The sequence below is a fragment of the Elaeis guineensis genome, chromosome 4 (assembly GCF_000442705.2).
Source record: "Elaeis guineensis isolate ETL-2024a chromosome 4, EG11, whole genome shotgun sequence".
Classification (NCBI taxonomy): domain Eukaryota; kingdom Viridiplantae; phylum Streptophyta; class Magnoliopsida; order Arecales; family Arecaceae; genus Elaeis; species Elaeis guineensis.
Window position 1 is genome coordinate 90,363,747 of NC_025996.2, and position 22,609 is coordinate 90,386,355.

The 22,609-nt window shown below is 36.9% G+C and overlaps 1 protein-coding gene across 1 annotated transcript in view; it reads left to right on the plus strand.

Moving 5' to 3' along the window:
• LOC140850995 (callose synthase 3-like) overlaps positions 1–16,360 on the plus strand; it is a 40,720-nt gene extending 24,360 nt beyond the window's left edge. The window contains exons 6-11 of the mRNA XM_073256155.1: positions 9,639–9,751; positions 9,854–10,083; positions 10,174–10,971; positions 11,078–11,128; positions 15,497–15,682; positions 15,785–16,360. Of these exons, the coding sequence (XP_073112256.1) occupies positions 9,639–9,751; positions 9,854–10,083; positions 10,174–10,971; positions 11,078–11,128; positions 15,497–15,682; positions 15,785–16,033 (1,627 nt within the window). The 3' untranslated portion in view covers positions 16,034–16,360. The remainder of the gene's footprint in view (positions 1–9,638; positions 9,752–9,853; positions 10,084–10,173; positions 10,972–11,077; positions 11,129–15,496; positions 15,683–15,784) is intronic.
• The last annotated feature ends 6,249 nt before the right edge of the window (positions 16,361–22,609 follow it).

Sequence of the window (22,609 nt, forward strand, 5' to 3'; positions counted from 1 at the left end):
GTCACGCCGACCGCCGGCCCTGGTCTCTCCGAACCCGGGAGAGTCGGCCGTTGCCGCCGGCCACCTCCGGCCATAAGATGGCCGTGATCGGCCGATCAAGGCACGGGGACCTCTAGGTCCCCTGTTTCGGCCCAATGAAAGCCCGGGAAGAAAAGAAGAAGAAGAAGAAGGAAAAAAAAAAAAAAAAAAAAAAAAAAAAAAAAAAGAAAAAAAAGAAAAGAAAAAGAAGAAAAAGAAAAGAAAAAAAAAGAAAAGGAAAAAGAAAAAAGAAAAAAAAAAGAAAGAAGAAAAATAAAATAATAATAATATAATAATAATAAATAGGATTTTCTCTTCTCTCTCTTCCATGAAGAAAAAGAAAAAAAAAAAGAGAGAGAAAGAAAGAAAAGAAGAAAGAGAAAAATAAAATTAATTAATAAATAATGAGATAAATAATAAAATATGAGAAAGAGAGTTTCTCTCTCTTCCCTCTCTCTCTTCAGCTTGAATTAGTATTTTTCTCTCTCTAGAATTGGATTTTCTCTCTCTACTTTCTCTCTCTAGAATTCTCTCTCTAGATTATCTCTCCTAAGATTTCTAGAATTTGAGAAGAATGATGATGAATTTAAATGATCCTCGTGATGGATTTTTGATCCGTGATCGTCGGACGGTACACCGACATCCACTTTGATCAGATCAAGTATTTTTAGATTTTATTTCTCATGATCTTATTTAATTATCCACATGATAATTTTAACATGATTTGATATGATCAATCAGAATTTGTTGAATCATATTGTCTGAAGAATTCAAGATGGATTTTCTCTCTAGAATTTTCTCTCTCTAAAATATTCTCTCTCTTGATTGATTCTCTCTCTAAAAAAGGTTAGTGAATGAAGAAATTTCTTTTAATAAGTCTGATCTGATTCTAATGAAGAACCTTGATCCATGATTGTCAGACAACGTACTGGCACCCACTCTAATCAGACCATGAATCTTTAGATTTGATCATCCATGATTTCCGATCTAGCCATGACTTGATTTGATCACATTGATTTCACCAATCGAGATATTGGACCCATCGTAATGTTGGATTGTGTCACCTGATCAATTCGAATTGTACCTCATGAATTCTCTCTCCTCTGATTTTCTCTCTCCACTTGATTTTATGAAATCGATGAAGAAACCTTGGTCCTATCACTTCGAATCCGATTTGATCTGATAGTCAAACTTTGGATCGTTTAGGTCCTAATTAGATTTTGATTAGATGAAATTAGATGATCGGACCCAATCTAAACCGTTGAAATATAGAATTCGTATTCTTTCTAATTATTCAAATTGATTCTGTATAGGATTGTGGATGTTTGATCATGGGATATCGCGATATGATCTACGAACAGAATTTTTGGAAGAAAATTTATAGAATTTTATGGATTTATTGGAATGCGTTCAAGGTAAGTAATGTTTCACCTTTTCTAGATTCATCGGCAAATTATAGTGTATTCTTCTGATATGATTTGTGAAACGATGCATGAAATTGGATGAATGGTATTTTTGTTATGAAAATATCTTATTTGAAATGTTATGATGAAGCATGATTGAATATATTGATTTCATGATGCATTATATTGATTGATTTCGATACTACATGATTATATGTTTTATTATCGAAATTAGAATATGAAATATGATTTATGAAGAATTATGATATAAGAAACAATAAGAATTGACAACCTGACTATGTTGAGGACCCCGCCAACGGGGGCATATACGTTGGCAATTGACTGTCCTGAGGATTTATGTCGCCAGTAAGACCAGCGACATGTCGCCAGATAGACCAGCGACAAAACCGCCAGTTAGACCAGCGGTTCCAAAGGACTTGGCTGCCAGATGATTCGCAGCCCACCGCAAGCAGATACGCAGTATTATGACCCTGCCACAGGGATAATGTGGTCATAGCTCATGGTTGACGAAAAGAAATTGAAGAACAAAAGAAATTGAAATCTCGAAAGAAACTTGAAATTTCGAAAAAGAAATGAATTTGGCATGAATTATATTGCATAATTGAAATTGATTTCGAATTGATGAACTCTATATGCTTATTTTCTATAAATGATTATTTACTTATATGCCTGATGAAATCTGTTGAGAAGTGATCGTTGCTTACTGGGCTGTCTAGCTCATTACCTCTTATTTTACTGTTTTTACAGATGTTGAGGAATTAAGATGATACAAGATATGAATGGAAGAGTGATCAGAAGCAGAATCATTATACTTTTATTTAGGTTGAAAGTCTTATTGAATTTGGTGTAAGACCTATGAATCATTGTTGAATTTATTAAGATATTAAAGAAAAAATTTAGATCGTTATATTTTGGATTTAAATTATTGACTAATTATTCCGCTGTTGTTTTAGGATAGTATGATAAGATGCCTTGCATGCTTATGGGAAGAGTTTTCTATGAGTATGCGGCGGTTGCCATGACCCTCGATTCACAATCTCGGGTCGGGGGCGTGACACACTCTCCATTCAAATATAATTTCATAAATCACACATAAATTAGAGACTAATTATTTACTTTCAAAATAAATTATTTAATTTAATATCTCAAAAAATGATTCATTACTTATCTTTGTAGAATAATGAATGAACATATTTAATCAATCTTGAGAGGATCCTTCAGAACCTATTATTCAAAATATTCTTTTACAAAAATTTAACTATGAATATTTAAGTATAAAAATTTTAAGTTTAACACTTTCACAAGACTGACAAAGCAGTAGCACCTGATGTTCCGATCGGTCCAATCAAGATATTTTATCTGATCATGATTAAAACTAAGATATAGATAGTTCAATAGAGATAGATGATGATCAGATCTAGTAGTACTTGACAAAAACCAAAGTGGAGGTCAGTATATCGTTCGTTGATCGGAGATCGATTTGATCAAATAGCTTCATCTAATGAAGATCACTTAAGATATAATATTCAATAAAGATCAGATTTTGTGATGCTCAACAAAGACTCCGATGGTGCGGACTTATTACCTGACTAATAAGGTGGTTTCAAGTCTCTCTATCGGATCAACTTGGATTCAAAGCAACAGGGCTGGTTCATTGGGTTCATAAATCGAGTGAATGTTAAAGAAGAGAAGAATTAACAAGATGGAACAGGACTGATAAGGTGCCATTGTCCAGTATCTCGATTGGTTTGATCAAGGTGATTTAATCAAATCATGATTGACTTAATGTATATATGATTCAATAAAAATCATGGATGATCAAATCTAGTGATATCCACTCTAGCTAAAGTGGGTACTGGCACACTATTTGATGATCATGATTCAGGATCTATCAAACCCATTCAGTCTTCTCGAAGATCCAAAAAAACGTTAAGAGAGAAACAATTTGGAGAGAGAAATCATGTGAAGAGAGAGAATCTAGAGAGAGAAAATAGAGAGAAAGTGAGGAAAGAGAGGAAAAAGGGGAAGAGAGAGAAAATTGTACTTTTATTTTTATCTTTTTATTTTTTTTCTCTTTTCTTCTCTTTCCTCTTCTTTTCTTAGCGAAATAGGGGATTCATGTTCCCTGTTCTTTCCCTGGAATGGCATTCATGGCCAATGTGGTTGGGAACGGCAGTGATCGGGTCTTAGTGGTGCAGCTGATGCTTCCCTTCCCGGGGATTGGCAGCGATAAACAGCATTGGAAATCAAAGAGAAGACTGTGGAAAAACAGGGTTTATTTTGCTCAAAAATTTTCCAATGATTGCCCGTTGAAATCAAAAATCTAAGGTCTTAGGAAGAGGGAGGAGAGGATTAATCAAAGTTCTCGTCATCTTACCTCTTTTTCTCCTGATTTCCAGCAAACTTGGTGGAATATTTCTAGAAGGGAAGATGAATCCCTTCCGATGATGGCTGGTGGCTGATCGCTGCTTGCATTCGAAGGGGGGTTTGATCCCCTTTAAATAGGATGAAGGAGAAGTAGTCCTCCCTGGCATCGAACTCCGGTGATTTCGAAAGGAGACTCCCGATGGGAGTCTTCTTCATAAATTTTTTTGTCACGCTTTAAACTTCATGCAGGAACATTTTGGGCCCAATATCTGGTGGTTGGGCCAGTCAAATGGACCAGGCCTAGGTCAATTTTGGGTCCATTGGGCTAGGGTATATTACAATACAAGAGTAGAATAGGAAACTAGCTTGCCATTTTAGGCCAAAACAAATAGTCTAAAATGAGCCAGCATCAATGAGCACTCCAACCCAGCACAAGAAAAGTCTAGGAATACAAATGCGCGCGCGCGCACGCACACACACACACGTGTATATACACATATATGTATATGTATAAATATATATGTGTGTATATTTATATGTAGTTATGTATTACTTCTTTTTTCTTGATAAGAGGTATATATTACTTCTAAAAGTTATGGTATCGTATATGCTGCAGTAGATAACAATTTGGGTTGTGATGTCCTTTCCAGTAATGGTAATGTTTTATTAAAGATATAAAGGGTTTTCTAAGATCAACTCCTTGCCTTAGTTTTTTAACTATTAAAGGTGATGTCTTATTACAAGTGTTTCCTATACAGACAAGGATTTTTAGAATTTTATAGTTTTAGTTCTCCTCCATTGGCTGTGTGAACTTTGTGAGTAGGTTTCTCAAAGTATTAGAAGGAATTAATCCTTCTCTTATATAGTTCACATCGGCTCTCAAATCTATCAAGGTTTTGTATTATATCCTTAATTTTATATTGAATTTCACAAATACAATTTTTGTTTTGTAAATCTTTCTATAGAGCTTATGAATTCTAAAGGTTCTTCTTTGATCAGCAAGGTTTTTCCTTTTGACTCCAAGATCCTTTCCAGATCTTCTTCCTTTTCTTCTAAATTTTTTGTTTTTAAAGGTCTCATGACTCTCACCTTTTCTTTCAATATTTATATCTCCTTTTACATAGATGAATATATATACATGAAAACATACATACATACATGACTACACACACACACACACACACACACACACATATATACATACACATACATACATACATATATACATACATACATACATACATATGTGTACTTAGAGAAAGGCTAAATTAAGCAAGCAAATGAGCCGAGTAGTCCGTAAGCTGCTCAAGCTCGACTGGACTCAACTATTACTAAGCTCGAGTCGAGCTCAAGCAGCTCGAACAGTTTTTCGAGTCGAGCTCCATTAGCAAAATTCTCAACTTGAAAGCTTGCGAGCCTAGTCAAGTATATATATATAATATTATATTCTATTTATAATATATTATGAACTCAATATTTTAAAATATATTATTATTTTAATTCAACTTGACTCCTAACTTCTAACCATATTTTTTAATTATGACTAAGGCTCGAACTCGAGTTCGAGTATGGTTTGGTTGATATTTGAGCCAAGTCCAGTTAATTTTGTGTATTTTTTTTTTTTTGATCGAGTTGAGTTTGAGCTTAGATATTAAAGTTCGATCGATCTAGAGTCCAGTTTCGAGTCCGAGTATTTTGAATCGAATCAAGCTCAAGCCTTTAGCTACTCAACTTGGCTCGGCTTGGCTACACCTCTAGGCTAAATAACCATCATCAAATAACACACAAGGCCAAAATGGTACCAAAGCAACGTGCTCTGCAGACTCTGAAAATCTCAAACTCCCTTGCAGTGTTTGAGTAATCCATCCAAATATGAGATCCATCCTCCAAGACATGAATGTGAATCTCTTCTTCTTTGAAAATTAAACCAATTCTTACCTTGCCCTCACCATGGCCATTGATCTTGGCCATTGATCTTGGCCTCACAATCACGATCGCTATTGACCTTGCTTCCACCATTGAATTGGCCCTTACCACCACCATCAACCTTGACCTCCACTATGTGGTGGAGGAAAGGAAGAAAGAAGTTTATATTGGGTGGCCAATGATGACTGGTGGGTGAACATCATGGAGAAGTGGTGGTAGGCGGTGAGATAGAGAAGAAAGGTTTGTAGATGTGCCAAAGGAGAATACTACCCTTTTTTTTTTGTTGAATAGGATGAAATGGAGAAATATTGGTGGGAGAGGGAGTTAGAGGTGATGGTAGTGGGGCTAAGTTGGGTGTGGGACTGTGTGAGAGAGGAGGAAGCAATTAGGGCTTCCTCATCATATTCACCCATTAGAAATGTTGGATTTTAATCCGAAGTCTAGTTACATATCACTTAAAATCACCAGTATTATATGTTTATATGTATTATAATAAATATAAATATATAAATATAATATTTGAGCCAGATTATAAGCCAAAAATGTGCAAAAGCTAAGCCCAACTCAAGCTTCACTTGTTCAATCACCGAGCAAGCCAAGTTTGAGCTGAATTCTAAGACAAACACTAGCTAGCTCGAGAATAACTTATCTATTTGCGATTCCTACCAAAAGTAGTATATTGCATCTATGTATTTTGTGTGCCAAACATGTCATTTTGTTGTTTCTCTATATATGTCAATTGCATATGTATAGTTTGTGCATAATGTCTATCTACGCCCATTGTGTGGTGACTCGTTGTATTTGAGTTAATTGTGAGTATTTATTCCTATACCTCTCTTTATGAGATTTTCTATAAATGTGGACATAAAATACCCTGTTTCATGGTATGAATATCTAGAATGCCATCATGAAACTTCTATAACGACTTTTACAACATATTAAATATTTCTTTCTAATAGTTATGAAGATTTACATGTGACTTAGCTGGGAACTTGCAATTCTAGGCCCTTTGTGTCTATTATGACATTCTGATTTCTAATTGTATAATACTCATCCATGAGCATGCTGATAACTTGGTTTATTATCATTTTGTTAGATATTTGTCAAAAAACAAAGTTGAATGGATCTTACATCGATATCTTTGTTTTACTGGAGTATTGCATAGCAGGTATGCTAGCTAGTGACGGGTACGATATGGTATCAGTCCTTATCATACTGAACATCGCATGCCAAAATGATGGGGAGGGAGTGGGAGAGGGTCGGAGAGGAAGGAGGAAGGGAGGGAGAGAGAATGGAGAGGGAGGACTCACCTGATGAGGCCTTCATCCTATATTGTAGTGGCCGAAGAGGGTGGAATTCAAGACCAGACAATGAAACCCTATGCATAACCCTAGTGGAGTGAGAGATAGAGGAGGGATCGGGGGATGAGGCCTTTGTCCTATGTTGTAGTGGCCGGAGAGGGGTGGATCCGGGAAAGGACAATGAAACCCTACCTAGTAGAGCGAGAGAGGGGTGGGGGGCTTACCATGATGCCAAGTCGAAGAGGGAGGGTGTGATCGCTTGGTAGCTTACTGGTGAGCAGCTCTTAAAGGGGAAGGGGCAGTGAAGATGCAAACCATTGAAACTTGGAAGAAAGCTGACCAAATCAAATGAGGGGGGAGCGAAGATGTGAATTATCAAAAGAACTAGGAATATATAATCGAGTGGCTAAATCATCCTAGCCCGATTTTGGTATGGTTCAGTACGGGCCAAACTGTCTGGTTCGGGTCCGTTGGCTATCCTCGATTTTATTTCTTCATAAAGGGGAAAACTATACTTGGGATTCACCATTGTTTAGACTTTAGAATTCACATTTTTTATCATATGTAGTTAGCTAAACCTAGTTGAGGGTATAGAAACTGACTTTCTACTAGATGTATTTTAGTGCAAAATCATATTCCTCATAAATTTAACTAGAATAGGAATCCTTGGTTTGGCCAAACAAGAATTTGAATTAAAACATTTTAGAAGTGATCTCTATCTTTGTGTGTGTTCTCTCTACCTTTGGTGTGCATCAATGATATTCAGCCACAAATTTCATTCCCATACTGCAAAACATCAATAATTGATGTAAATGATGTTAATCTTTTGGAGATGCAGAGTTTCTTCTTCATTCCTATGACTTTCTTATTTAATGACCTATAATAAAAGTATGAGTACAATTGCAATTACTAAAGCTGTAGTATTTTATGCATTGAATTATTCCAAATTTTCTGTAACTTGTGCTACTCACATGTATTGATCTAGATTTGCCAAACTAGTACCGAGGCTCATACCTGATGATACTATTTAGTACATGGTTTGCTGTACCACTCATACCATCCGGTATGGAGAATATCGTACCATACCGGCACCATACCATTATGCCGTACTGTTCCATACTGATACTACCGTACCATGTACTAACACTATAATAGGATTTTACTAGTATGGGGTCCACTATTGAGACGGCGAACCTTGTTCAATATGGTATGGAGTACTATGGACTATGGATTCGTTTGTGCCGTTTCAGAGGGGGATAAGGAGGGAGGAAGGGAGAGAGAGGGGGAGGCTTACTAGCGAAGGTAGGTGGGCCACAAGAAGGAAGGTGAAGATAGAGAGCCTTCCGATGGTGATGGTCTCCTACTCTTCACCAATAACCAATATAATAGGATTTTATTGGCATGGGGTCTGGTACCGATACAGCAGACCTTGGTTCGATATGATATGGATTCGTACTGTGCCGTTTCATTATGTATTACAGGAAAAGGGAGGGGGATAAGGAGGAGAGTGAGAGGGAGGGAAGGAGGGAGAGAAGGGGGAGGCTTACTGGTGAAGGTAGGTGGGCCACAAGGAGGAAGGTGAAGATGAAGAGCCTTTCATTGATGGCAATCTCCTAATCTTCGCTGATAATCATGGTATGGAGAGAGGGGGGAGGCTTACTGGTGAAGGTAGGTGGGCCACAAGGAAGAAGGTGAAGATGAAGAGCCTTTCATTGATGGCGATGAAGAGCCTTTCATTGATGGCAATCTCCTAATCTTCGCTGATAATCGCGCTATTGAGAAGCACTGATGAGCTCTTTGCTACTTCTTACTAGGGCACCATGGACAAGATGCCAATATTGGTGGCATTTGCATCGAGAATGTGCAACGATTCTATTCAAGAGCAGCGATGGAAGCGGCGAAGGGCGGCAGGAAGAAAGGGGAGTTGTCAAAGGGCTTTAGTGGAACTGAGGTGGATATTGGGGTTAGCACTACGGTTAGAGTTTGGGGAGAGGGTGATTCATAGGAGAGTGGTCACCATCAGAGAGAGAGGTGAAAGGTATCGAAGAGATAGCATCTAGTGGCAAAGCGAATGAGAGAGCCTTCAAGCTCTCAAACCTTCAAACGTGGAGGGGGGATTTATACCCGAACTGACCCGACCTGCTAAACTATTCTGATTTGGCGCCGATTCGGGTTGGTTCGACAATAGCTGACCATTCACAATTGACAACTCGTATATCATGACCCAATTATTGACCCATAAAGGCATTTATTTTCAATAGTATCAAATTTTCCTTTTGTTTAACGAGTCTCCATGCACCCCTTGACTCATTGCCACTTATCCACGCTGAATGAATATTTGTTGCAAAATCCTGAAGTCATAGCTAGTCCTAAAGAAGTTCTAAATGGAGATGTTATGATGAAATGCTGCATATCACATTAGCATCATATCTACAGTAAGGACTGTAGCACTTAATGCATGGATTTCTGAATTTGTCATATGACTCGCAATTTGCCATCCCTTTTTGATTTAAATCTTTGAGATATTTCAGTAATTGCTAGCATGTGCTTTAGGTTGAATGCATGCCAGGCATTCAGTAGTTTCTTGTTTTCTTCTTGCCAGGGTTCGTTTTCACTATGGTCATCCAGATATTTTTGATAGAATTTTCCACCTCACAAGGGGTGGTGTAAGCAAGGCATCCAAGATTATTAATTTGAGCGAAGACATTTTTGCAGGTAAAGTTCTAACTCATGAACATTCTTTGCATAACTGAAAAATGCCTTGGGAATCTAATCATGTAACCATACATTGCTTTCTCTTTGGCTTCCATATGGCAGGCTTCAACTCCACACTTCGTGAAGGCAATATTACTCATCATGAATACATGCAAGTTGGTAAAGGGAGAGATGTAGGTCTTAATCAGATCTCACTGTTTGAGGCAAAGATAGCAAATGGAAATGGGGAGCAGACGTTGAGTCGTGACATATACAGGCTTGGTCACCGTTTTGATTTTTTTAGGATGCTATCATGTTATTTCACCACTATTGGATTCTACTTCAGTACCTTGGTATGAGCAATACTGATTGCACTGAAATTCTTCAGTTTGTGTTTCACCATGTAATCAATTTTTTTGGTTGAATCTGTCATTTACTCACAGGTGACAGTCCTTACAGTTTATGTGTTCCTTTATGGACGCCTCTATCTTGTTCTTAGTGGACTTGAAGAAGGCCTGGCAGCTGGTAGAAGGTTTATTCATAACGAGCCCCTTCAGGTTGCTCTTGCCTCCCAATCTTTTGTACAGCTTGGATTTCTAATGGCTCTCCCAATGATGATGGAAATTGGCCTGGAAAAAGGATTTCGCACCGCATTGAGTGAATTTATATTGATGCAGTTACAATTGGCTTCTGTTTTCTTTACATTTTCTCTTGGAACTAAGACTCACTATTATGGAAGGACTTTGCTCCATGGAGGTGCAGAATATAGGGGTACAGGTCGTGGGTTTGTGGTCTTCCATGCCAAATTTGCAGAGAATTACAGGCTGTATTCTCGAAGTCATTTTGTCAAGGGTATTGAGATGATGATATTGCTTGTTGTTTACCAAATCTTTGGACAGTCATATAGATCTGCTGCTGCATACATCTTTATCACAATTTCCATGTGGTTTATGGTGGGCACATGGCTTTTTTCTCCTTTCCTATTTAATCCTTCGGGATTTGAGTGGCAAAAAATTGTGGACGACTGGACTGATTGGAACAAGTGGATCAGCAATCATGGGGGGATTGGTGTATCCCCTGAGAGAAGCTGGGAGTCATGGTGGGACAAGGAGCAAGAACATCTCAAGTATTCAGGAAAGCGTGGGATATTTGTCGAGATAGTGCTGGCATTACGCTTCTTCATCTATCAATATGGGCTTGTCTATCACTTAAATATAACGAAAAAGACCAAAAGTGTTCTGGTATTGTTTTTATTTCTGTAGTTATTTTGTGCAAATAGCATTGCAAACATCTAAGAGACGGGTAAAGGAAAATCTCATTTTCGTTATTCCATTTCCTTTTTTGCAGGTTTATGGAATTTCATGGCTTGTGATCTTAATAGTATTGCTTGTCATGAAGGTAAGTAATTACATGTTTTGAATTTCATCTCCATTATACATCTTGTAAACAAGGTTTGAAATAATGAGCAATTTGGTTCATACCTTGGTCTATACCGTACCAAGGCCTCATGATAGAAGGAGACTCGATTCAATATAGACAGGCTTGATATGAATGAAAACTGTTCGAACTGCCTAAAATAAGGAAAAATCGAGTGATTTGGGGTAGGATCAGGTCATTTTGGGTCAGATCGTGTGGTTCGAGGGTGGATTGAGGTTGGATCATCCTGAACCAACCTAGGGGATCACTCTCAAACCCAATGATATGTCCATGTACTACTTAAGGGGTGGATTGAAGGGTGGTTCACTTTTTTCCACCATTTGAAGGCAGGAATGAGAGAAAGAAGGATGAGCTGTACTTGTTGATACAAGGAGGTTCGATTCAATATAGACAGGCTCGGTATGAATGCAAACTGTCCAAACCACCTAAACTAAGGAAAAATCGAGTGATTTGGGGTAGGATCAAGTCATTTAGTGATAGACTGTGTAGTTCCATGGTGGATTGATGTTGGATCACCTTGAAGCAACCCTAGGGGATCACTCTGAAACCCAATGATATGCCTGTCTACACCATTTGAGGTGGATTAAAGGGTGGTTCTCTCTTTTTTCCACCATTTGAGGGCATGAATGGGAGAAAGAAGAATGAGCTGTACAAAGGTTTTTACACTAGATCATCCCATCTAAAACCATTTTTCCATTTTTGTACTAGTGATATGCTCGGGCTATGAAACTTTGATCTATAACAAGTATTATGCATGCTCAGATTTCATCTGAGCCAAGACTTGGAATCATAGTTTGCCATACCATCCCATACCACCCGGTATGGGGCATACCATAACGTACTGAAAGAAAACTAGTACGAAACCCCACTTCAAGTTGGTACAAAATCCATACCGAGGTGCATACCGATCCATACCATCCTAAATCGAGGTGTATTGAGATAAAAATTGAGAAAAATAACTTGGAAGCTACGTTAGCACAGGATGCATATCATACCATACCAATTGTACCATATCGAAGTGGTACGGTACCGATATGACTTGCTTGTAATAGTTACAAATTTCAAATTAGTTATCTACTTTTAATTAATAAAAAAATATATTGTGAAAAATATTGTTAAATTAAGAAAAGAACGAGAGAAGGTTTGATGCACCAAAAGAAATAAGCTAAATGCTCTAAATGGAAAAAATGAACTTGCACTTTTGGACATGCTATAAATTAAAAAAAAAAATTAAAAATGATAAAAATTATGGATAAGTAAGCTACTGCCTAGTATGTGATTCTTGATTATAATAGTACCTAGAGATTAGCAAACAAATGGAAGAAATATGTACAAGAAAGAGGAGAGAAGAAGTTGGGAGGAGAGATAGAAGACGTAGGAGAAGGAAGTGTACTGCATAGTCTTCACACATTGTGCAGTACTATTCGTATTATTAAAGGGGCCTAGTCACTAATGAGTGTATAAAATGACAAAAAATCCCCAAATAAGTGATGGATCAGATTAAACATAAGCTTAAGTTTATACAGGCTCTTCAATAAAGGCCTAGTAATAATTAAATAAGATATAAAGGCCCAACGTAATGAAGGCTCTGCTTGTGTAGCACTCTCCATTCACCACATAGATGCCTATAGTAATAAACTTGTTAAAAGAGCTCTTTAATTTAGATAATAAATAGGACTCTTTAATATGATTCCTTATTAAAATATAAACCATATTAAATAAAGAATTTTCCATTAGCACTACTAAATATATATTAATAATAATATTATTAGAGCTCTTTAATTTAGATAATAGGTAGCACTTATATGTATTATGGTTCTTTATCAAAATATGAACTATATTAAATGAAGAATGTTTCATTAGTACTACTACATTAAAATACAAAAAATAATGACATTATTAATAAACATAATTGCTTAATACTTGGTGAAATTAATACAAAATACTTTTCATTAATACTGCACCCTACTCATATCCCATATGCACTAGATTCCACTAATCTTTTCTTAATTGCTATTTTATTTTTTATGATCATGATCTCACCTAAAAGTAAAAGTACAACCACTAATGACCACACTAGATTGTATTTAAATATCTACGAGGAGCAATACTTCTCTGTTTCTTATCATACACTAGTTTGATCATAATCTTATTACTTCATAATAATATATTATTTTATCCAAGGTTCACTCTTTCGGTACCATATCCTATATTGATGCCATCCCATTACAGTGTTGGTAGATGGTACAGTATAAGATGGTGAGGCATACCAACTATCGATACGGTATGAGACTGCATATGGTTCATTATCAGGATGGTTCGGTACGATACTAATCAGTAAAGCAAACCTTGATTTAACCATATCAATGGATATACATATACCATTAGAATTTTGTATAGTGACAGTATGTCACAATATTAATATCAAAAATTTATTTGGGAAAATACCTAGATTCTTACATATTTTATATTCTATTATATTTTTGTTATCTATTTTGTTATATGTTTTCTATATTGCATTCAAGCATGGTTGAAGGAAGAAAAAACTGCACCTTGCCCATCTCACGGATTATATGTCAGTTAAATTCCATTTCATCAATGCAATCCTGATTTCTAGTCACCTCCTTTATATTGAGCACCGCCTACTCTACCTTAATGCTTCGCCTCTCATGGCAACATCAGCCACACGATATCATCCTTCATGTTGGCCCTCTATTTGTTTCAGCAGCAGTCTTGTCATCTCTATTGGCTTGTCTTTTCTCTATCTCCTCATAGTCTCACCTCTTTGTTGAAATGATGGTGACCCAAAACCAAGCAAAGCTTAAGTTAGCTAGAGTTTAAGCTTAAGCTAGCCTTATCTAGCTCATGTTCCACACATTGATGCTCCCAAATATAACAGAAACAATTATGCCCAATATGATCATGTCACATACATTTATACAAAACCAACATAAAGAAAATGTACAAAAAAAGTAAATATAATATGATGTTATTTGGTTCTATGACAACTTCTGCAATTTGAAAAATTTTAGATAGGGGTTTTTGCATGTATTACCTTATAAATATTTGAAATTGCATGAATATCCTTGCAAATTTGCTATTTGCATGTATAATCCTATAAATTATTTGCTTTTGCATGTATACCCTTGTAAATAACTGAAAATGCATGTATATCATCACCAATTTGCTATTTAATTCATACCCTTACAAATTATTTCTTTTTACGTGTATACTCTTATAAATTATATTTTGTTGCATGTATGCCCTTAACTCCAGAAGGGAAGGTATGCAAAAAGAAATAAGGGTATACGTGTAAATAGTAAATTTGCAAGTGCATGCAAATAGTAAATCCATGAAGGCGTACCCGCAAATTTAGATATTTATAAGGGTGACAAATCGGGGTATACACATAAAGACCCTTTTAAATAGTCAATGTCTCAGTTCTCATGTTTGATTGTGTCTTTCCCACAAAATGGATAGATGCTATTAAAAAATCTTATCATGTTGAGAACCTATTGTTACCAAGATTTGAAATCAGTAAACCAGTAAACTATAAACAAGGTTGGATGCCCTTTTAGTTTAAGGACCATACGAAACCTGTGCACCAGCAATCAACATCTTTCTTCTCTCAACATTGGTTATTTAATATGGTTTTGATGTTTGACTGGTTAGGCATGAAGCACACAACGATATCAGTACAAGGTAATACTCCGATGATTGAGGAAAATCCGAGTCATTGTATATGATAGCCACTGTATGAGTACATTGTCGGTTACTTATAGCTCTGAACATGTTTCATGTGCCTAGAGTCACCTTTTCCTCCCTATAATAAACATTGTAACTACAAGGATGCTTGAGAAATTATGTTGCACTTGTTGACTCTTTTCTGACACAGAGATCAATGGGATCCAATATTGTTTATGACTCTGATAAATAGACAAGGTTTTGCTTCAAAATGATATTACAGTAGTAAAAAAAATAGTTCATAAGAGGTTCTTTACCATGAGGTATTTATATTTTTCAGCAAATCTTGAGAAAGTTTCTATATGCACATTTTAGATTAATGAATTATGCATTCTGGTTGTCATCCCACTGTCAACATATTTATGGGCTTATTTGACTGGAAGGTTATTACCATCAGTAATCACGTGATTATCCTTCCTTTGGTTAGTTTGATTGTTAACATCAAATATAAGAAGATTTTTTTCCAACTATTCTTTGAAAACTGAAATTGTTGTTTTGAGCATTATGAATGTGGTGGTAGCTGATATTTGTTGGTGTATCTGTCTTGTTTGGATATCTTATCATCTTTTCTTTGGTATCATTCAGACTGTGTCTGTTGGGAGGCGGAGATTCAGTGCAAACTTTCAGCTAGTCTTCCGGCTGATCAAGTTTCTTATTTTTGTAACATTTGTTTCCATCTTGATCACTTTGATTGCCCTTCCACATATGACGGTGCAAGACATCATTGTTTGCATCCTTGCTTTCATGCCAACTGGATGGGGATTGCTTTTGGTCAGTGAAGATATACTCCCTGCTTATCTGTCCCGTATTTCTTCTGCCCATTACTTCCACTCTTTTTTCACATTATTAACTATATGCTTCTTTGAGCTTCAGATTGCACAAGCTTGTAGAGGTCTCGTGCGATGGGCTGGGCTTTGGGGATCCATCCGCGCACTTGCCCGAGGCTATGAAATCATAATGGGCCTTCTTCTGTTTACCCCAATTGCCTTTTTGGCTTGGTTCCCATTTGTGTCCGAGTTCCAAACCCGAATGCTATTTAATCAGGCCTTCAGTAGGGGTTTGCAGATTTCTCGTATCCTGGGTGGGCATAAGAAGGATCGCTCATCTCAGAACAAGGAGTAGATTAGCCCCTTTACCAGCTCTCAGTCATGTCAAGTTGGTCATCTTTGTCATATGATTTAACCTGCAAGTAACCTCTGCTCTGTAGATTTTGTTATGTTTGTATGCCCATGTGTATTTCTTGTAATAAAAAGTGTCAGCTGTTGTAACCACAGGCAGAGCAGTGAGGAAGTGGCTGGTGAATTTTGGTAATGCTATGTACGCTTGTAAGGATTCTAGGTATCCTTTTTCTTCTAATTTTTGTTTTGTAAAAAAAAATGCATTTACAAAAACATCAATGATTTTTATTTTTAATGAAATGTTTGTGATGTTCTCACCAATCTCATGTTCTTTGGACCTATGTGAGTTGAAGCTGCCAACACTGGGCGAAGGTTCAAGCTCGGAAGACACATCTCATCAAAAACATGGTGTATAATGTTGTCCAGTTCTCCTCCATTTAAAATTTCAAATACATGTGGATGTGGGGGACTGTTAGAAACCTGTGTCATTTTGGTATTTTGTCAAGGTTTCTACAGGTGTTTTAGAAATTTTAAAACTTTTGAGTTGCACCAGCACATGTGTGCGTGTATGATGCATGATATGGCGTCACTTGGTGAGGTTAGCCATATGTGGCCATGCGAATGGCATGTCATGGCATGTGTGGGCATGCACTCTCTCCATGTGAATCTTTTTTTCCACCAAGGAAATCATGCACCTCTTAGGTGTGAATCTTTCATTAAAGATAGTGCCTTGGGGCATGCTTCCATCCATGAGCTTTATTCTCTCTTTATTTCTATTCTTGCTACCCTTTTTCTCTTTAATTTATCTTTTATTTTCCAACAGATGATTTCTGTTGTTTTTCTTTCAGAGATATCTATAATTTAGATATTTCAAGATTTATTTTTGCTTTCTTGGCTATCATACCGAAGCAAGAAGAGACCACTCTATCTATTACCCAGTTTGATCACAATAATATCAAAAGTGCTAGCAGCCTGCCTTGTTTGGATAAATCCGATTGAGTTGGCTCCAACTGCATTCATTAGGGAGCAAGGTGGAGTGCAACTAGGTCCTACACCTATTAAAATTCTAAGACAGCTTCTTCATTTTTTTTTTTTTTTGACCAATCGTAGCACTCGTACAACCAAGAGAATCAAAGGATGGATCCTATTACTGCTAGAAGGCTAACACATACCAATTTAGCTCCTTAACCATCCGCCCAGGCTTCCATGTCAGCTTGTCACTAAATTCGAAGGGTACGTGTATGTAAAGGAACAGCCACCGTTAGTGGCTACTCTTGTCGAGTTGGGACTTCTTGTGCAAGTCGAAAGAAAATGGTGGACCAGGATAATGAAATCAAGCTCCACCCTTTGATCGTTGCAACTTATTACGAGAGGGAAAGATTTAGCATGAGTAGAAGAAAATGCTTACCCACTTTGTCAACCAATTTGGAAAAGCATTTGTAGAGCCCTACAACCCTTTCTGGTGGTGCATCTCTTCAACGTAGGGAAAGGGTTCCAAGATATATTTCCAAGAGGATTTTTGGGTGATTGGCATTCTTCTCAATTCTCATCACTGAATTCTACATCGGCACATGAATCCTTCTATGATGCACAGATAGCACCATAAAATATTCTCATCTCCTTATCAAGAGATGGACAGCCATCCAACAAAGCCGTCCACGACTACATACTATGTCATACATGGTGTACATTAGTTTACAAAATCAATAGCCTACTACACTGTCAATAAGGAAAGGCCTTCAAGATAAACTCCAAGAAAGCCTTTACAAAATCAATAGCAATTTCCTACGTGCTCTCTTGGAGAAATGGGGCTCTATTACACTATGGATATCATGGACAAGGGCTATTATTTGTACAAGCCAGCAGCTCTAGCAAAAGGGCAAGCCAGATATTGGATCAACTGCTAAGAAGGCATTAGATAAGGAGACCCTTTATATCCCTTCTTCTTAATTTTTGCCATAGATGTACTTACTAAAATTCTAAATCAAGCTAGCGAGCAGGGTATTATTAAATTGATTTGACAGAAAGAGCTGTAACTATCACTATGCAAATGACATGCTTACTTGTTTGCCAAGTGGGAGAATTACAAATCACTGCAATGAAGCTAATCCTATCCAACTTTTAATTAATATCTGGCCTAAAGATCAATTTCTCAAAAAGCTCCATTATTTTACCTAGGGAATGTTCTAACTAGGGAAGCTAATTTCTCAAGGATGTTCGATTAAATTAGAGAAGCTACCTATTATAGGCAGTATGTTTTTGACATAAGAGCAACCAAAGTATCAATAACAACATCATGGGATTCCACATTTCGAATAAGGGACTAGCCATGTCGTCCTAACACATACATTGCATTCATCAATTCTACAACGGAAAATGGATCCATCCAAATCAAAACCTACTAATGAAGAACTACGTGACATCAGTAAATACTAGCAATGGGACAGCTAACTATTTTATGTTAATTGATGGTGTATTTTCACTATAAATATGTTGAACAAAAATCAGGGAGAACACCAACAAATGAAATATAAGATGGGCTTCTTATTTTATCATATTTTCTTTCATACCTATTTTTAAAATAAAAGTCCAAAAGTCAAAGACTTCTCCTATTACTAGAGTCATTGATCTCATTATTTAAAAAAAAAAAAAAAAAAAATCATGCATGACATTCTCATTCTTCCTCATCAAGCTCCTCCATCTATTCTCTTCCTCTTTAGGCCATCACGACCATAAGATCTTCCTTCTCCTTTTCAAGTCTCTTTCTTCTTCAAATCCCTCTCTCTTTTTGAGTCCAATCTAAGAATGATATGTATATAAATTCTTATGTTAAATAAAGCTAGGAAACTATACACTGTATGCTGGTATGATGAAGAGCATTATATTTTGAAAATGTATCTAGAGATGTGTATTGACTTGCTAGATGACTTAATTTGTTTGGCTTATATCATCTAACCATATAATATATACCAGTAAAAAGTATGGTTTGAAAATTATATATCGATTTACTTTGAAGTATATATCGGATCACTATTTGATATATGTCAAAGAAACTTATAGTATATATCAGGGAATCAACAAATATATATCACTTGACCATGTAGTGTGTATAAGTGAACATGATGTTTTGAAAACAATGTATCAATCTGTTTGGATTGCTAAATGACTAATTTATTAAATATATATCATCAGATTATATATAACGTATTAATGAACGTCTTATTCCATAAATTATATCAATTTACTTAGAGATATATTGGTTTACTAGGTGACTAATTTATTTGATGTGTATCATTTAGTTATATAGTATTTATTGGTAAAAAGTATATCCTAAAAATAAAGAAGAAAGGGGATATCATGCATGATTTTTTTTAAAAAAATTTTAATCACAGAACCAACAACTTTGTTTATAGATGTTCTTGACTTTTGGGCTTTTGCTTTAAGATGGGCACCAAGAGAAATATTGCAAAATAGGAAGCACGTCCCATATTTCCTTCTTTGGTGTCCAACTCATATAATTTTTGTTCCAATATATTTCCCTATGCCACCTTCTCTAAATAATCCTTTATAGATCCCCCATGCCCCAAAGTCAAAAATGAGGGAAGAACCAAGAAGTCTCAAGAAAAAGGTCCAGCTAAGGAGGTCTAAGCTCCGTAATAGCAAACTTAGGAAGATTAATATTACCTACCTTGAGGGGGGCCAAAACTAAGACAGCCTCGAGGAGGGGTGCATGGAGAATTTGATTGGCACTTGGGCAAGGGCTCGTCCTGGGTTGATGTCTCGTAAGGAAATCTTTTAATCTCTCCTCTCTCTTTAATTTATCTGGCTTAGTCTTTTTATTTCCTCTTTTTGAGATTCCAAGGGGAAGGTGAGGTATTTAAATATCTTCCTCCCTTCCCTGCCAAATCCTCAGATTTGTATTACTTTAATTATTTTTATATGACTTTTTGTTTATATTTATTTACTACTCCCGAATCAGTTTAACTCTCTTTGAATCTCTAATTTCCAAACACTTTGAAACCCCTAGGTTGGTTGTGTCCATGTCCTGGGAAGGGTAAACCTACATCAAACGTCTCCTATGGAAGCAATCTTGGCATCTCGGTGGCTGTAGAAGCATTGAGTGGCGATGAGTCCATTAGTATAGCAGTCAAATCCTATTAGTGGGGACAATCCTTCGTCAAAGAGCAAGGTGTAGTGCCATTAGGTCCTACACTTAAAAATTCTAAGACAACTTCCTTTTTTTTCTTGTTTTTATTTTTATTTTTATTTTTATTTTGGATCAATAGGAGCACTCATGCAACCAAGAGAATTAAAAGATAGATCCTGTTGTTGCTGGAAGGCCAACATGTATCAATTTTACTCCTTACCCATCTACCTAGGCTTCCATGTCGGCTTATCAACAAAATAGACAAAATTCGAAGGGTACGTCTATGAAAAGGAGCAGCTGCTCTTGTCAAGTGGGGGCGATTTGTGCGTGTCAAAAGAAAAAGGTGGGCTGGGACAATGAAATCAAGCTCCACCCTCTAATCGCTACAACTTATTGCAAGAGTGAAAGATTTGGCATGCGTAGAAGAAAATGCTTACCCTCAATGTCAACCAATTTGAAAAAGCCTCTCTGGTGTTTAATACTGGAAGAGGGTTCCAAGATATATTTCTAGGAGGAAGAATTTTGGATGATTGGCGTTCCAATATGCTCTCTTCCCATGATCACTATATTTTACAGAACCCTACAATACTGTGCGCAGATGGCACCATACAATACTGTGAAGCTGTGGATGGTAGCCATCAAGAGATGGACAGCCACCTAACAAAGCAATCCACGAGCGCATACTACGTCAGACATGGTGTACGTTGTTGGATGGAGGCCATCTAAAAATCCACTGCACTCCACGTTGTGGCACGCACCACAAATGATTCTACATGTCAACAGTTTGGCATCTCAAAGTCTCTCTTGCCCAGTTGCAACTTACCTCCGACCACAACAGGAGGATGAAGAATAGACCGGTGATTGATCTGCTCAATCTCACGACACTTGATGCTCAATACAAAATATTTACTCTTCTAAATTCACAAGGACTTAGCCTGGGCTGCCACCCTATATGGATATCTGTTGTTTCTGCGAGAAATACAATCTAACTTGTTTTTAGGTAGGAAGTTCTTTTTGGAAAAAATAGAAATGTCAGCCCTGGATGCTCTTACTCTAATGAAACTATAAAATATACCATATTTTATACAATTAGATACAGAAACCCACCCTCTCTCTAGTTTGGAAAACGAAGAGAACCAAGAAAAAAAAAAAAAAAAAAAAATTGGGGGTGGGGGCGCGCTTGGTTGGGATCAATTAGTAGACATGGTATGTTGGGAGTGTTTGGAGGGAGGGAGAAATCGGTGGATTTTTAGTAATTAAGGGTTGTCAGGATCAATTAGTAGACATGGTATGTTGGGAGTGTTTGGAGGGAGGGAGAAATCGGTGGATTTTTAGTAATTAAGGGTTGTCATGTACAATGCATTATTCCTAATGAAAGAGTGGAAGTTACTTGGAAGAGAACGTGCAACGAGGCCTTAGATTTGTTTTTGGGATCAAGCTTCTGATCTTCTTCCATTTGCTTCTGAATCTCAAGAATGAACCGGTGGGCGTTCCTTGTGTTACTTCCACTGTTTTCCTTCCTTCATTCTCCTGATTTTCTGTTCATTCTACTTCTACAGCTTCTCGTAACCGTCTTTTTTTTTTTTTTTTTACTCTTCTTCACTAAAATTGCTGGTTAAAAGTTAAAACATTTCTTTGCCCCTAAAGCCAAAAAAAAAAAGGGAAAAAGAAAAGCTCCAACAGAGTTTTCAAAGCCTTATATGGAAGCATGTTGCACTTCAACTAATGGTAAATTATTTTTGGGTTGATGGATGGACAGCTACCACATTTATTGCTTCCTCAGCGGTAAGAACGAGTTATAGAGCTATTTCTGCATAACATTATACCTGCATTATCTTGTTATCTTTCTCATGAATATTAAAAAATACCTGAAAAACTCGTGTTGCTTAAAAAAGATGGAGCTTTTACCTACCCCTTCAAAATATAGAGGGATCATCCAAAGCCAGAAAAATTGAACCAGGTGACACCACCCCAATCGCCTCATCAAGTAATTGTTCTGTTCCTGGCTCGTAAAAGATGTCCAATACGGTCACCACTTGCCAGAGAATCCAATCTCAACACTCAAAAGGCCCAAGATTCATAACAGACCACTTTGGCAACCACTGATTTGACTGTAAAAGTCGATTGTTGCCTTCTTTTTTTTTCTTCTTTTTTTTTTTTTTTTTTGTGTGCGTGTGCGTGTGCGTGCGGGGTAAGACAGTACAAGTTGGTTGACCAACCTTGCAACGCATCATTTTATCAGTGTTTCAGAATTCAGAATTGATTCAGCCACTTAGGGAGCATGTAAAGGTAAGATGGTACAAGTTGGTTGACCAACCTTGCAACGCATCATTTTTTCAGTGCTTCAGAATTCAGAATTGAGTCAGCCACTTAGGGAGCATGTAAATCCAAATAATCAAAATCCATATCAATGACTTAGCAACCAAAAGAACA